The sequence below is a fragment of the Rhinolophus ferrumequinum genome, chromosome 10 (genome assembly GCF_004115265.2).
Source record: "Rhinolophus ferrumequinum isolate MPI-CBG mRhiFer1 chromosome 10, mRhiFer1_v1.p, whole genome shotgun sequence".
NCBI classification, from domain to species: domain Eukaryota; kingdom Metazoa; phylum Chordata; class Mammalia; order Chiroptera; family Rhinolophidae; genus Rhinolophus; species Rhinolophus ferrumequinum.
Window position 1 is genome coordinate 70,685,538 of NC_046293.1, and position 15,512 is coordinate 70,701,049.

At 34.1% G+C, this 15,512-nt stretch overlaps 1 protein-coding gene across 8 annotated transcripts in view; it reads right to left on the reverse strand.

The window, feature by feature from the left end:
* The window catches only part of OSBPL8 (oxysterol binding protein like 8), a 154,568-nt gene that overhangs the window by 24,990 nt on the left and 114,066 nt on the right, over nucleotides 1-15,512 (reverse strand). For all 8 annotated transcript variants that reach the window (XM_033116574.1, XM_033116575.1, XM_033116576.1 and 5 more), the window contains 6 exons: nucleotides 10,877-10,961; nucleotides 9,412-9,583; nucleotides 5,415-5,652; nucleotides 4,617-4,801; nucleotides 1,583-1,664; nucleotides 1,196-1,294 (listed from right to left, as the gene is read on the reverse strand). In XM_033116574.1, coding sequence (XP_032972465.1) covers nucleotides 1,196-1,294; nucleotides 1,583-1,664; nucleotides 4,617-4,801; nucleotides 5,415-5,652; nucleotides 9,412-9,583; nucleotides 10,877-10,961 — 861 coding nt within the window. The remainder of the gene's footprint in view (nucleotides 1-1,195; nucleotides 1,295-1,582; nucleotides 1,665-4,616; nucleotides 4,802-5,414; nucleotides 5,653-9,411; nucleotides 9,584-10,876; nucleotides 10,962-15,512) is intronic.

Consider the following 15,512-nt stretch of genomic DNA (forward strand, 5'->3'; position numbering starts at 1 on the left):
TAAGTAATTCAGTTTTGGCAGTACTTTGTTATAAATATAACTAACACAGTGGCTATTCTTCATATAGATTACTGAATAGGCTGTAGGAAACTAATAAAAGCTTTGACAAACATGTTATTTTAATAATCGAACATTATAAATACATCTTGTGTTTTCTGAAATGACACAAAGCTAAAATTACACTCTTCCTCAAGCATCTCAATTTAGTGAAGCATTGTAACAAAGTAAAATGCAAGGTGTTACAATCACTAATTGAAAAAAATTAATACAAATAAGTGGTTTGAATCTGAGAATGATATTCAAATCTCTAAAGAAAAGGAAGATTTTTCAAATGCCTCATGGTCTACTCATCCTCCTTACACTCCCAGCGAGAATTATTATAATAAGGATCCATTGTTATGGAGAGAAAATGTCATATTCTTCAGGTTTGTTAGGATGAGGTGGGGGAAGATTAATATGAATACAGATGTATAAAAGTTTAAATTAATAAAATATTAAAACTAAGAAATATTTTATGACTGCCTACTATGTGTACAATAAAAAGAGATGTATTATGGGGAAGGTATACCTTCAAAGGGCTAACAATTCAATTGCGGAAATAAATGTTTTGTAAAAAGTTAATACAAGTGTTAAAATAACAGCTTAATACGTAATCACAAAAAATAATACAGAAGTTTGAGAAGTAAAACATCACTAGTCATCTGGATCATGAAAGATAAGCAGGTCAGGGTTTGTTTAAATGAAGAATTGCTGAGAAGAAACACTGGGGTGGGAGAATTAAATTTAAACATACTGAGGCAAAGCAGCACAGTGTCAGGTCACCTAACTGTGAATGCAGAGGTTTAACTGCAGTGGAAGGCTCAGAAAGACATGTAATTTGAGGTAAATTTAAAAGATATGGAGGACCTTGGATACCAGACAAATGGATGTGAATCTGATTTAGTAACTGGGGAGAAACACTGAAGAACTTGGCAAAAAAGGTGGGGCGGGGGCACGGGCACAGGATTCCATGACTTTCATAGGAATCCTTATGAGGACGGCATTCAGTATTACTCAATACTAAAAGGCAAAATGCTTACCAAATATTCCAAAGTAAAGGTTAATCAACAGTGAGTTTACTGAGTTAATATTTTCTATGAAAATATCCCAATAACTTCTGATTCAGTTTTGTTTCAGTAACACGCATTTCTAATACCTGTTCAGCAATATAAAAAGTTTTGCTGTTTGTTCTGGGATGAATCCACAAACAACGGAAAGTCTCACCAAGTATAGGATTATAAGGTTTCTTCAATCCCTAGTGAAAAACACAAGTTTCAAATTACAAATGTGGAAGATTCAAAACAGTTCAAACCAGTCAAGATGGGTTTAGCTGTATCACCTGGGAGCTTATCCTAATAAAATTTCACAGTAGTGACATGAAAAAAAGTTAAATGACTTTAATCATAATACAGGTCTAAATTATCAAGTATTTTGCCATTTTGCTAATTCAAAAATACCGTGCAAATGCAATTATTAATAAATAAATATAACATAAAAATACAGAACTCATATAAGGCTAAAGAAAGTAAAATACAAAAATTACCTTTGGCTTTTTATAGAATCCTGACAAATACCATTTCACTACTTTCTTCAAACGAAAATAAGGATTTTCTTCAAGAGCAGCCCTAAAAAACAAAATGGTAAACACAAAAACTTTATAGAATCTATCACAAATTCTCCCTCATATTTATCAAGTCAACAACTGAATATGAGATATGATTGGGAAACATCTTTAAAATAGATGGCAAAAACAAACACGTACATCAGTTCGTAAGAATCATTTTTCAAAATCTGGTTACTTTTCTCCCTGTTTTTACTATTCTTTGATGTGCTGCCCAGGTCTTTGCTCAAGCAGTTTTTGAAAACTCTCTGAACTAAGATTTAATGCATGACTGGGGCTCTGGAGAAACCTAGATGTTGCTAGGGGTTCTCTGAGAAATTGTGATTGAAAAAAATAAACAGACTTTGAGATTCATGCACTGTTTGATGCCTAGCATTTGCAATAAGGGGCAGTGGCCGAGAGGCTCATTAACAACTTTGTTAGAGGTCTTCAGCCCGTATGTCAGAGAGAGAAGGACCATGTGCACTTGATTTAGTCTCGTTTTGGTTGTTAATTACAGGAGATGAATGGTAACTGGTGAGTGCTGTAGCACACGGAGGGAGGACACCAGGATCACGTTAGCCTCTACTGCACAGATGGCCTCCCTAAGTGTATAGGACTAGATGCCTTTTCTGCCCCTTGTACACAACACAGATGTTTCAAACCACAAATACTGAAGTTTTAAAAAAATTTAAACCAATCAAAAGGTTTTAACCCATTTTTAGCCTTTAACCTCCCCTATGTGCTTTAAAATGATTTTCCAGAGTGAACAAACTACCAACATAATGGGTAATCAAAAAATAATTTTCATTTTAAAGAAGAAATTTTTAGAAGCCATGACTCAGCTGCCTCTTTGCCCTTTTGCTGTTGACATAAACATGGTAAAACACTGATTGTGTACATCAGAAGTGAATTTTACTGCAAAGTTAGTTGATCTGTTTATTGATTATTTATCTATTTTATTATACAATTTAACTATTACACTCCTGAAGCATGTCTGATGGTCCAGTGCGGTGAATTCTGAAGATGACGTGTAAGATGGAGGAGGCTAGGCCTAGGCTTACTGACAACTATGCCAAGTTGGAAGGCTGCACTTTTCGGCAATAACACCCTCTGACTGTTCTCTTCCTCTCCGGTTTAAATTCTCTTACTATGATATTTTATTTTAAATTTTACAAATATATAGACTATATAGTTAAAAACTCAGAGCAATATAAAAAAGTATAAAGCAATAAAACAGTACACATGTCCTGTATTGCCCCATCTCTCCATACTGTTAGGTTCTATAGGCAATATTTTTTAACTTCCTTTTTTTAATAAACAATTTTCTTTATGCATAAAGAATACAAATATGTAGTCTTTCTTTAAAAAGAAGGTAGCAAACTATACACATTCTTCTGTGCCTGGCTTGGTTCACACACACACATACTCCTGAGCGTCCCTGCATATCAACTTACAGAGTTCTCCCTATGTTAAATATACATGATTTAACCAGTCAACTGGGGCTGGATACTTGAGTTATCTAATTTTATACTATAACAAACCCTGCTGCAACAACCTTGTATATATGTCATTTTGTATATGTGGAACCATGTCTGTAGGGATTATTCCCAGAAGCAGGATTACTGGATCAAAGGATTGAATGCATCTGTAATTCTGGAAATACTGACAGATTCCTTCCAAAAGTGCTGTGGTAGTTTGTATCGCCCAGCAGCAGAGTATGAGTGCCTGTTGCACACAGCCTTGGCAATAAAATAGTGTGTGTTCCCAGAAAAGCGCATCTTTTCAATTTGGGAAAGTGGGCATATCTTAAGAAGGTCTTACTGTGATTCATACACTCTGAAAGAAATGAATTTCTAGACAGATAAAAGAAAGAGCTATAATAAGACATAGGCCGAACTGGGGTATGAAAGTTTTTGGACTTTTGGTTAACGTGATGGATGAAAAACAGTATCTTACTATAGTTTGAACCTGCATTTTTCTTATTTTGTGTGATGTTTACATGTTTAAGGACTGTTTCTATTTTTTCAATGTTAAACTGGTCTTATCCTCCTTTTTCTATTAGGTTTTTGATCATTTTCATTCACTTTCTAAGAGTTCTTTTTATTTCAGGGAGATTAACACTTTGTATATGATTTAATTTGCAAAAATCTCCCACAGTTTATCAATAGTCTTTTGATTCAGGTTATGATTTTTTTTTGCAATGTTCATTAATGTAACTGATAGACTAATAATGCAACTAATAAACTGAATACAGATATTGATGCAGCATCTGAAAATCATGTCGTAGGGTCAGAACGTGGTGTCTTAGAAAACAGTGCCTTAAAACACCACAGCTGCTAAAATGGGGATGGCTTGAAACTTGGAAAGGTATGCACAAAGTTGCTGCCTTTTATTGGTTCTCCAAGCAACTGTTGGGACAGAAGTGGACAGTTAGTTCCTCCTCTACCTCCTTTGTGCCTGCCTTTTTCCAAACTGTACCCAGGATCAGCTGGCAGGAAGAAAGATGAAAGTGGGGATTTATGCCGAGAGCCAGCACGTGACAGGGCATTCTGGTTCTGGTAAGCTGCATGTGCCTCACAAGCATGCAGAGAGGATAAGTATAAACAAAAGCACAAGTCCCAGGATGGGACCTGAACAAGGGCTGAGGTGGGAGAACAAACAATGCCTACCACCTGTCCCTGTGTTAGGTCAGGAAACAGTCAGGGAGCCTGTGACAGCAGTACTGTCGGGTGAGGGGTAAAATTCCCGTCCTCCTCAAGCTTGTGATCTCAGTTCAACTTCATAAGTGAAAACATTATACCAATGTATTAAATATGCTTCTTATTAAGGTCAACTGCATGAGTGGTGGAGAAGAGAGAGGGATAGCTCAGTAGGGCCCGATTTTGGTAAGCCATAACCATTAAATAGTACTCTAGGAAAAAAATCTAGAAAACCATGAGGTACCTTCTATTTTAAGAAATGAGAATCTACTTACTCAGATAGGAAATCTGCATGATAGTAATAATCTGAAAGTTTATCCAGGAAAGAACGAGGTTCCAAGATAAATGTAGGCAGAACCACCCTGGACAGGTCCATGCCAGGACGAACTTGTTTCAGCAGTGTCCAGATAAGGCTTTTGTTTTCTTCAGACACAGTTTCTGTTTGAGAAGCCTCACCTGCCTTCAGCAATTAACAAAAAATACTGAAATATTATATTTATTTTGGACACACAGATGCATAGAAAAGATAGCTAAGGTTGAAAACCAGAATTCTCTATTTGACTATTCCAAGCATCCTGAAAATGTGGAAATAACCCATTAGGTAATAAATAAAGTCTATAGCTATAAAAGTTATGTAAAAAGGGTAGTTGCAAGAGATATCAAAGTGAATGATATGTGCAAAGAATCCATTACAAAAAATATTGTACTCCATTATATTATTATCTTTACTTCTATGCACAAGCAATAACAAAGTTACAAACTCATGTTTCCTTGCAGTTTACTTTGTACCTGGCAATGACATTGAGTAGTATCATAGTTTAAAAGCAAACCTGAAGAAAATGTGAACTTTAAATTTAACAGAATAGAGTCCTATTTGTATGAGCACTATGTATGTTTAGCTGTTTATAAATCGTATTTCATATGTATGCAACTTTTAAAACACAATAGGTATCATAGAAATATTCTCTTTTAGGAAAAAATAAGCAACAGGTCAAACAAGTAATATATTCAATTACATTTAAAAATTTCCAAGAATTAGAAAACCCAAATCTTTGAAAATCACAGACTTTTACCTCTCCAAGTTCCTCATGACTCTGTTCAGTGTAGGTCGTCTCCTTTAAAGGCTCAACAGGCTCAGGTTCGATATACGAATCATCTTGCCTTTCGGATGTATCAGTGTCACTTTCTTCACTTTTCCCCATCACTTCATTGTCAGACTCATCGTGCTCTTGATCATTTTCTTTATCAGATTTATCAGAATACGTATCTTGGTCCTTAAAATGCTGTCGTTCAATTTCACTATCATTTAACCTTAGGGAAAGAATTATTAGAAGGAAGAATAAAAAGAGATTAAGAATATTTATTTTACAAATAAAGATGCTATCTAACATTCATTGAGAATTTACTATGTGCTGGGCACTGTTCTTAGTGCTTTATATAGTTTTACTCATTTAATTCTCAAAATAACCCTATGAAAGAAGTAGCTATTCTCACTTTACACATTAGTAAATGGCACAGATAAGTAAAAAAAATGGAGAAATGCTAAAAGATGACACACTGAACTCTTTGTCTCTACCACCTGGGGCTAAAATCTTCCAAAAGCAAAATTTTACACTATCTCTTGCTTATTTTCTTAGTTTTGTGATCATCATCTCTGGAACCAACCTCACTGTCACTTCTGGTCTGAAATTTCAACTCACGATCATCAGATTCTGAAGTGAATGCACATGAATTATGACTTTCCATCTGTAACGGTATCCAAAGTCACTCAAAATAAGTTCAAGAATGAGACAATAAAATATAAAAGATAACTAATGACATTATTTAATACTTGACCAATAGGCTTAATCTTGAGGGGAAAAAAATCCAGGGAGAACTGGAAATGGAAATTTCAGCTTAAGAAAATGAACCTATAGCCTAAAATTGACAAACTGCTATACTCAACTCTGTTTTTACTAATCCTAAAGTCATTAGGGTTGATAATAAGTACAAAAAGGAAGATTAAAAAGAACAAACTCATTGTCAGAATCAATTTTTTAAAAAGAAATTTCTTATTTAGGAAAGTATCTGTGGGTTTCATTTGCTACAATAAAACTTACAGGGATGAACACGAAAGTACTTTAAAAATGAATACACAGTGCCATTATATTTAGCTGATATTTTAACAATGCTGAGATAGTAACAGAGCAAAGACGTCCTATTTGAGTCCTATGTTAGTCTCTATTTTTCCAAAATCTTCATTTGATGGATTTTTTAAACAGAGAATTTCTAATAGAAATACATTTTTTATATATGTATTATTTTCTTTCTTTCCCTTTACAACCACATATTTTTATTTTGTTTTTTTTCTATGATAGCTGCATTACAACAGATTTTTACAAAGAATACTGTAAATTAAACTCCCTATGCAATTTTATAAGGTCATATTTCTTTTTTTTAAAAGATTTTTAAAATATAAAATATATTTTTTATTAAAATATAAAAAAGATATTTTATTAAAATATTACATTAAGTTCAGGTGTACATCATAGTTATTCAACAGTACCCTCCTGGCACGATACATAATTATTACATTATTGATTATATTCCGTATGCTAAAGAAGTGATCACCATGATAAACCCAGGAACCATCTGACACTGTACCATGCTAACACAGTATTATCAACCTTTCCCTCCCTTTTAAAATTTTCAATAATAGTTGACATTCAATATTATTTTGGATTAGTTTCAGGTGTATAGCACAGTGGTTAGACATTTATATAATTTAGGAAGTGATCCCCCTCACTAGTGCCACCTGGCACTACACATAGTTGTTACCATATTATTGATTGTATTCCCTATACTTTACATCCCCATGACTAGCATATATTTTTAAAAGGTAGTCTAAAATTGCTGTCTCTGCTTTCTTACCATCTGTTCTCTCCTTGACTACTCACGATCTGTCTTTCACTCCCCTAAATCCAGTGAATCTGTTCCCTAAAGGTCACTAAATGATGGCTTAGCTGACAAACCCAACGGCCTTGTCTAATCTTCGCCTCCTGTGACTTCTCTGCATCCCTGGATTTTGATGATGATTATTTTTCTTGAAATGGCCTTAGTGCTTGGGTTCCATGTAACCGTGGTTCTACTTTTTAAGCTCTCTGATCTCTCTTACTTCCTTCCGTCCTTAGATATTTTCATCTTCCTTGGCCCTTTTTTATTTTCTATATCCTCTCTCTCCTTTGCCAAGCTCCCCAATTTCAAGGCTTCATTATCATTTGTATGTGATTTCCAAACCCAGGCATGCAGGAAGAAGCTTTACACCCAGGTTTTTATTTTAAATGCTTGGCTGACATCATCTATTTGTCCTGGGACCACTGCAGCCTCGACATGTACAATATTTAATAAATTATTATTTCCCAAACATGGTCCTTTGTTTTATTTTACCATTATCTTCCCAGTTACTCAGGCTTAAAGCTTGGTGACCTTCTTTAACTTCCCACACTTCCTGTCCTTTATATCCCAGCAGACTACAAGTCTCGGAGACAGGCTCCCACCCCCTCACCTCTGCATCATCAGCTCCCTGCTCATTTTCTGTCATATAGCCAAATAAACATGTTGATATGTTGATTCTATTTTTGAAAAAAATCTGTTATATTGACCTCTCCGATTGCCTAGCTGGATGCTATGTTTTCAACTTGTAAATTTTCCTGATCTTATGTATATTACCCTGAAGCATCTCTCCTTTGGTTATTTACGTCCTTTTCTTCCTACTACTATTTATAGTTACCAGGTATTTATAGGTTTCAAACATAACAAAACAAAATAAAACATCTCTCCAGGATCACACAGCTAGTAAACTATGATGTATTCAAATTTAGGATCATCTCTGATTCATCTCCCTATTCACACTGTGATGAGTTATACAGAAAAATGTATGATATCTTCTACTAAAAAGAGGTTCAAAAATTTTAATGAATAAATATGTGAAGCAGATAAAGTTTTAAGATCCCCAAATTTACAAATTACCTGGTATTCAATAAAAACAATGAACAGTTTACAGCTGAAGAGTTTCAAGGGAAAAAATATCAGCAGAGGCCCCAACAAACATCTATTCCCACATAAACTGTGCCCCACCCCCCCAATCCAATCCCATTCAGGCTTTCGTATTGGGGATTAAGATAAAACTCCAGATTATAGGTCTGCAAGGAAATGATGTAAAAGCTCATGTAATAGAGGTTTTTAAAGAGAGTAGAGAGTCAAGCAAAAGGATAAGAAAAAACCCCAAAATGTTCAGCTCAGGTTACATGGGGAAGAGGAGAGTGGCAGTCTTACTTTGAGGAGAGTAACCCCAATGCTGATAGGCGTAAGTGGCTGTAGAGCAGAAGCTGAGCACGGGGGTAAGGGTGGAAAAAAGGAAGTCTACTGTTTTTCCTACAAAGCACCAAAAGAGACATGAACCTCAACAAACGACTGAATCTCAAACAAAGTACTTCTTAGTTTCTGTGGAGAAAATTTTTTTTTAATTATTATTAACTATAATAAATGCTGCAGGGACTAAAACCACAAATAAGATACAATTCCAACTCGAAACACTTACAATATACTAGAAGAATTCCACAAATACCAGGTAGAATAAGTCAGGCGCCATTATTAAAAAAAAAAAAATGCTATAGAACAGCAATAGAAGGGCATTTCATGGTTCCATTTCATGGTTATGAGGCAGTAAAGTCTTCACATATGATGTAATATTTGAGATTGGTCTTGAAGAATACATAGGTTTATAACGGGAGAAAAGAGCAAGGACTAGAAATCATTCTTAATGAAGGGAACACCATGCACAAAGACCAGGTACACAGCATGATTGTATTTGGGAAGTAAGTTATTCACATAGGCTGGAATCAAGGAAATAATTTTCTATACCTTACCATAGTCACTAAACAAATCTTAAACCAGGCCTTGGACATATAATGAGAAGAAGACAGCCAAGTTTCAATCCTAGAAACACTAAAAATTCTAGGCCTGTCTACTAACCTAGTGAACAACATGGTCTCTAAAATAATCAGCAAATTAGTGGCAATATCTACTTACTGGAAGTTGTCACCACTGTGGAGGTTGTTAGCACGTAATAAGCCATACAAAGTCACATGCGTGCTCTCTGACGAAATGCTCAGGTCATGTTCCTTTCCTTCCCTGATCATTGTACGTTTAAGAAGACTAGAACATTTCAAAGCCAACTCCAAAGCATCCATCCAGCACCTTCCTAGGAGAACATAGATTCATAAGGAGTATAATTCAAGAAACTAGAAAAACTAGCATCCATCTTAATTTAACACTGTTAGCCTTTAAGCATACTATTATTTCTTTGAGAAAGATGTACTGGAAAAGTTAATTTGAACATAAAATCTTGTAAAGGTTTTTCTTAAATGCAATTTTTTAGTTTAACAAGTGCTTTTTACATACTAAGCACATACAAACCACTGGTAAATGAATACAATGTAGCACGAATTAGAAAGTCGCCTAAATAAGTGTACTTAAAAAAAATAAAAATCTTAGAACATTAACATGTAGTATAATTTGAAGGTACCAAACAAGGTACATAAAATATACTACAGGGGTGATGTTTCTACTATAAACAAACGATTGTCTAAAATAATGTTTTGTTATTGATAGTAGTAGGTCTACCCCCAGGTTTAGCATCCATTCCACTTACATGTTTAAAAAATTTTAAGTCAAGGAAATGCTTGTATAATACTGTCATTAACTGCCACATTAGTTAGTAGAAACACTAGTAACTTTGATTTTTTAATTAAAATTTAGAACTGTAATTAGCAGAAAAAAAATGCTGGCTGCTCTTAAAATTCATATACATTTGCTTCAAGACCTGTTGGAAATATCAGCCAAGTTAAACACTTTTATAATGACAGCTTGTACCTATTTTAATTTTAAAAATAATCATCTGGCAAAAGTAAACTTGGAAGGTTACAAGATTCGTTAGGCTAAGCGAGTCTATAAAATATAAAAGTGAGGAACAAATCCACTGTCAATTATTAAGGTTGTAAAGTTACCATGCTTTCATATAAATAAGTTTTACTCTTCCTGTATTTGCTTCAGGAATTAAGTATTAACTGACTGAGCTTAGTCTGTACTTAAATGTCTTATGCAAAAAACGCAAAACAGTTTATATGTCTTATAAATGTCAATATTTAATGATAAAATATAAATAGTATTAAACATACCTCTACAGTGATAAAACAGTGAGTTACCATAGAGAACACCAACCAAGTCAAAAGGTAACATGTCAATGGAGCCTGAAGAAGAAAAGTCCAGGCTGCTAACTCATCACTCAATTACCCAATGCTTCTTTCCTATCAGATTTCCGTTTGTCTACCAAGTTAATGATAGAACTGTGTTCTAAGCAATTTATGATTACGATACCTCTGCTGTTAATACCATACTAAAGACAGATTTGCCCAAAGGAAAAATATACAGTGGTATATAAAATAAATCCTTAACAGTGAGGACCCAAATCCAATCCATCAAAACCTGTATTTACCATCTGACTCTGAAGTAGCTCGGATGATCAAATAACTGCTAGGTAAGGGCTGAGTTATGGATCCAACTGCTTCACCTTTTGGACCCTTAATGTAAACAAATAAAATAAAAATGAGCAAAATAAATGGTTTACAGTAAGTATTATGAGATCTCAACTTATATTATCCATTATTATTGGTAACAACCTAAATTAGGCATGGATTATAACTTAAAAGCAAACAAGCTTTAATTTCATGCTTGCTGACAAAGCAAATGTTAAGTATTAAGGAACATTTTCCTCTTCCAACAAATATACCTCCTTACTAAACAATTGAACTTATAGTTAATATTAGTTAAAAATTATCTCTGCGTATTAGTCACATATTAAAGAGAAATCTAAAATTTACTGTAAAAGACCAAATTTTAATTTAACAGAGAATTTCCATTTCATATATACTAGATGAAAAATACTTAGTTGCTAGAAACCTATAAAGACACAGCTGGAAATACAGTTCTAATTTATAAGAAAAAGAGAAAAAAATTCTGAGTAGGTCTAGGGAAAAATAAATCTCCACTTTATAACCAATGATATACTTGTTTCTAAATACCAACTATAAAACCTCATTTTATTTTTCCAGAAACAAGAAAGAAAAAGGAATTTTTTTGTTATTGGTTGGGGTTGTTTTAGAAGTATACAACACCAAGAGCTCTCTATATGATCAGCTTCACCAAGGATAATCTTACATGAACACAGGTCTTATCTGGAAAGAAAATCTGTTGACTGAATTTAGAGTATAATTGTAATAGAAAAATCATTAATTTTTAAGTTGTCAGATCAAAGAATAAAACGGACTTTTGAGAAACAAACATTAGAAAGATGCAGGTTCAAATGAAAAAAATTACAAAAGCAATATGATTTTAACAAATCCTATAATATCCTTTGGGTATTTTCAGATAGTTTTATAATTTCTGGGCGGTTCCTAGAACCAGTATAGAGTAGGATCTAGAGTCAGACTGCCTGGGTTTCAAATTTGGTTACATGCTAGAAAAATTATCTAAGTAATTCTCTAGGCTTCAATCTGTTTGTCTGGTCAATAGGGGAAAACTGTATCTTCCTTAAAAGTATGAGAATTAAAAAAAGATTCTATGTAAAATGCTCAAAAGAGTCCCTGACACAAAGTAAGAACTCATAAACATTACTTTTTCTTAAACATAGACACTGACTTTGAAGCTGTTTTTTTTTCTTTCTTTTTTTATTAAAGTTTATTGGGGTGACAATTGTTAGTAAAGTTACATAAATCTCAGGTATACAATTCTGTATTACACCCTTTATAAATCACATTGTGTGTTCATCACCCAGAGTCAGTTCTCCTTCCATCATCATATATTTGATCCCCTTTACCCACATCTACCACCTCCCAACCCCTTACCCTCTGGTAACCACTAAACTATTGTCCGTGTCTAGGAGTTTTTATTTCTCTTTTGCTTGTCGTGTTCTTTTGTTGTTTTTGGTTTATATACCACATATCAGTGAAATCATATGGTTCCCTACTTTTTCTGTCTGACTTATTTTGCTTAGCATTATAATCTCAAGATCCATCCATGTTGTCACAAATGGTCCTATTTCATCTTTTCTTACCGCTGAACAGTATTCCATTGTGTATATATATATACCACAACTTCTTTATCCATTCATCTATTGAAGGACATTTTGGTTGTTTCCATGTCTTGGCCACTGTAAACAAAGCTGCAGTGAACATTGGAGCACACGTGTCTTTATGGATAAATGTTTTCAGATTTTTTTGGTAGATACCCAGGAGAGGGATTGCTGGGTCATATGGTAATTCTATTTGTAATTTTTTGAGGAACCTCCACACTGCCTTCCATAGCGACTGCACCAATCTGCATTCCCACCTACAGTGTATGAGGATTCCCTTTTCTCCACAGCCTCTCCCACACCTTGTTACTATTTGTCTTGTTGATGATAGCCATTCTAACTGGGGTCAGGCTTTTATTTGCATTTCTCTGATGATTAGTGATGTTGAGTGAGCATTTTTTCATATGTCTATTTGCCATTTGTATGTCCTCTTTGGAGAAATGTCTCTTCAGATACTCTGCCCATTTTTCAACTGGGTTGTTTTTTTCGTTATTGAGTTGTATGAGTTCCTTGTATATTTTGGATATTAGCCCCTTATCGGAGGCACTGTTTGTAAAAATCTTCTCCCATTCAGCTGGTTGCCTCTTTATTTTGTCGATGGTTTCTTTTGCTGTGCAGAAGCTTTTAAGTTTGATATAGTCTCATTCATTTATTTTAGCTTTTACTTCCCTTGCCTTTGGAGTCAAATTCATGAAATGCTCTTTGAACCCAAGGTCCGTAGGTTTAGTACCTATGTTTTCTTCCATGCAGTTTATTGTTTCAGGTCTTATGCTTAAGTTTTTGATCCATTTTGAGTTAATTTTGGTACATGGTGACAGATAGCAGTCCAGTTTCATTCTTTTGCATGTGGCTTTCCAATTCTGCCAGCACCATTTCTTGAAGAGGCTGTCTTTTCTCCATTGTATGTTTTTTGCTTCTTTGTCAAAAATTATCTGTCCATATTTATGTGGGTTTATTTCTGGGTTCTCAATTCTATTCCATTGGTCTATTCCATTGGTTTTTCTGCCAATAACATGCTGTTTTGATTATTGTTGCCCTGGAGTACAAGCTAAAGTCAAGGAGTGTGATACCTCCAGTATTGTTCTTTTTTCTTAGGATTGCTTTGGCTATTCGGGGTCTTTTGTGGTTCCAAACAAATCTGATGATTTTTTGTTCTGTTTATTTAAAAAATGTCATTTGGATTTTGATGAGGATTGCATTAAATCTGTATATTGCTTTGGGTAATATGGCCATTTTGTCTATGTTGATTCTTCCAATCCAGGAGCACGGAATATCTTTCCATTTCTTTGTGTCTTCTTCAATTTCTTTTAAAAATGTCTTATAGTTTTCAGGATATAGGTCTTTCACATCCTTGGTTAAGTTTATCCCTAGGCATTTTATTCTTTTTGTTGCAATTGCAAAAGGAATTTTTTTTTTAAATTTCTTTTTCTGAGATTTCATTGTTAGTATATAGGAATGCAAAGGACTTTTGTACGTTGTAGCTGGCAACTTTACTTATTTGTTTTCTGTTTCTAATAGCTTTTTGGTGGAGTCTTTAGGGTTTTCTATATATAGCATCATGTCATCTGCAAAGAGTGACAATTTAACTTCTTCATTCCCAATTTGCATGCCTTATTATTTCTTTCTCTTGCCTGATTGCTCTGGCGAGGACTTCCAAAACTGTTGAAAAGCAGAGGTGACGGGACAGCCCTGTCGTGTTCCTGAACGTAGAGCAAAGGGCTTCAGTTTTTCATTGTTAATTATGAGATTAGCTGAGGGTTTGTCATATATGGCCTTTATTATGTTTGAAGCTGTTTAAACAATGTCCTAAGCAGGTTTTGCTTGTGTAGAATATTCTTATGTTCATATAATTGTACAAATTTCTTCCCCCAAAATATGGAATTAAAAAAATTTGACATTAAATATTTTCAGTTATTTAAAAATTCATTATGTGTTACAATTCCTAAGAGTAGTAGTAAAGAATAAATACTATACATAAAAGGCTTTGAAAGTAATTTTTTTTTTCACTTGAGAATCTCATGATATATAAATACCACAGGTTCTATGGGTTAAGGTTCTGTGGGTTAAATTCTTTCCCCTGTGGCAAGTATCTAATTCCAGCATGGAACTAACTTTGTAATCCTGAATTTATTCCTGCTATATCTCCAGACTACTGAAATAAAGAGGTCCAGGTTTTTTCCTAGGTGCATATGTATTGCCTAATTAAGCAATACTGAAAAAAGCTGGAGTTACTATTAATTAGCCCTAATCTCAAGTAGGTGGTTTTCCTTAAAGGAGGAATTCTAAACCCTTTATTCAAGTATAATTAACCTTCTTACAAACTAAAATCAAGAAACACTGTAAAAACTTTAAATAGACTCATTTATTTAGTTAGCGTGTATACTGCATGTCCATTTTTTTTATAGAATTCCTTGATGACTAATTAAATAAGGCACTGCTATTTTCCTGATTAAGTTTCCACTGTTATAATACAGAGGTGATCACAGTAATGCTTTTCAGTTACAAAGCACTAGAGCGCCATCTTCAAAGAAAGCTGCCTCTCAAGAGTGAATAGGACTGCATCTGCTTACAGTCTTCTTGCCACAGATTTACATCACTGCATGAAAACCACAAAAATAAATGGCAGCTTCTGTTCTAGGGGATCTCACAATTTCGATAAAGAAAAAAACACAGTAAACATGACACAATACTACAAAGCAAAATTAGTAATTGTAAATTAAAAAAAATGGTACAAACTGAATTCCCATCACAAAGAGATAATACGGTACAATATAAATCAGGCAAACATTTTCTGGAGAAATTTTAAAATTAGATCTTAAAGGTAAACATGGAGTTTTGGCGTGCATTTCACTGTGGGAAGAGACAGAAAGAGGAATAACGTGCTTGAAAACAAATTTGTAAGTCTTGCCAGAGAACAGCAATCATTAGATTAATGGATTTATCTCAGTACTGCTCACAGATTGTCATCTTTACCTTTTACCTATATAACAAGTGCTTACTT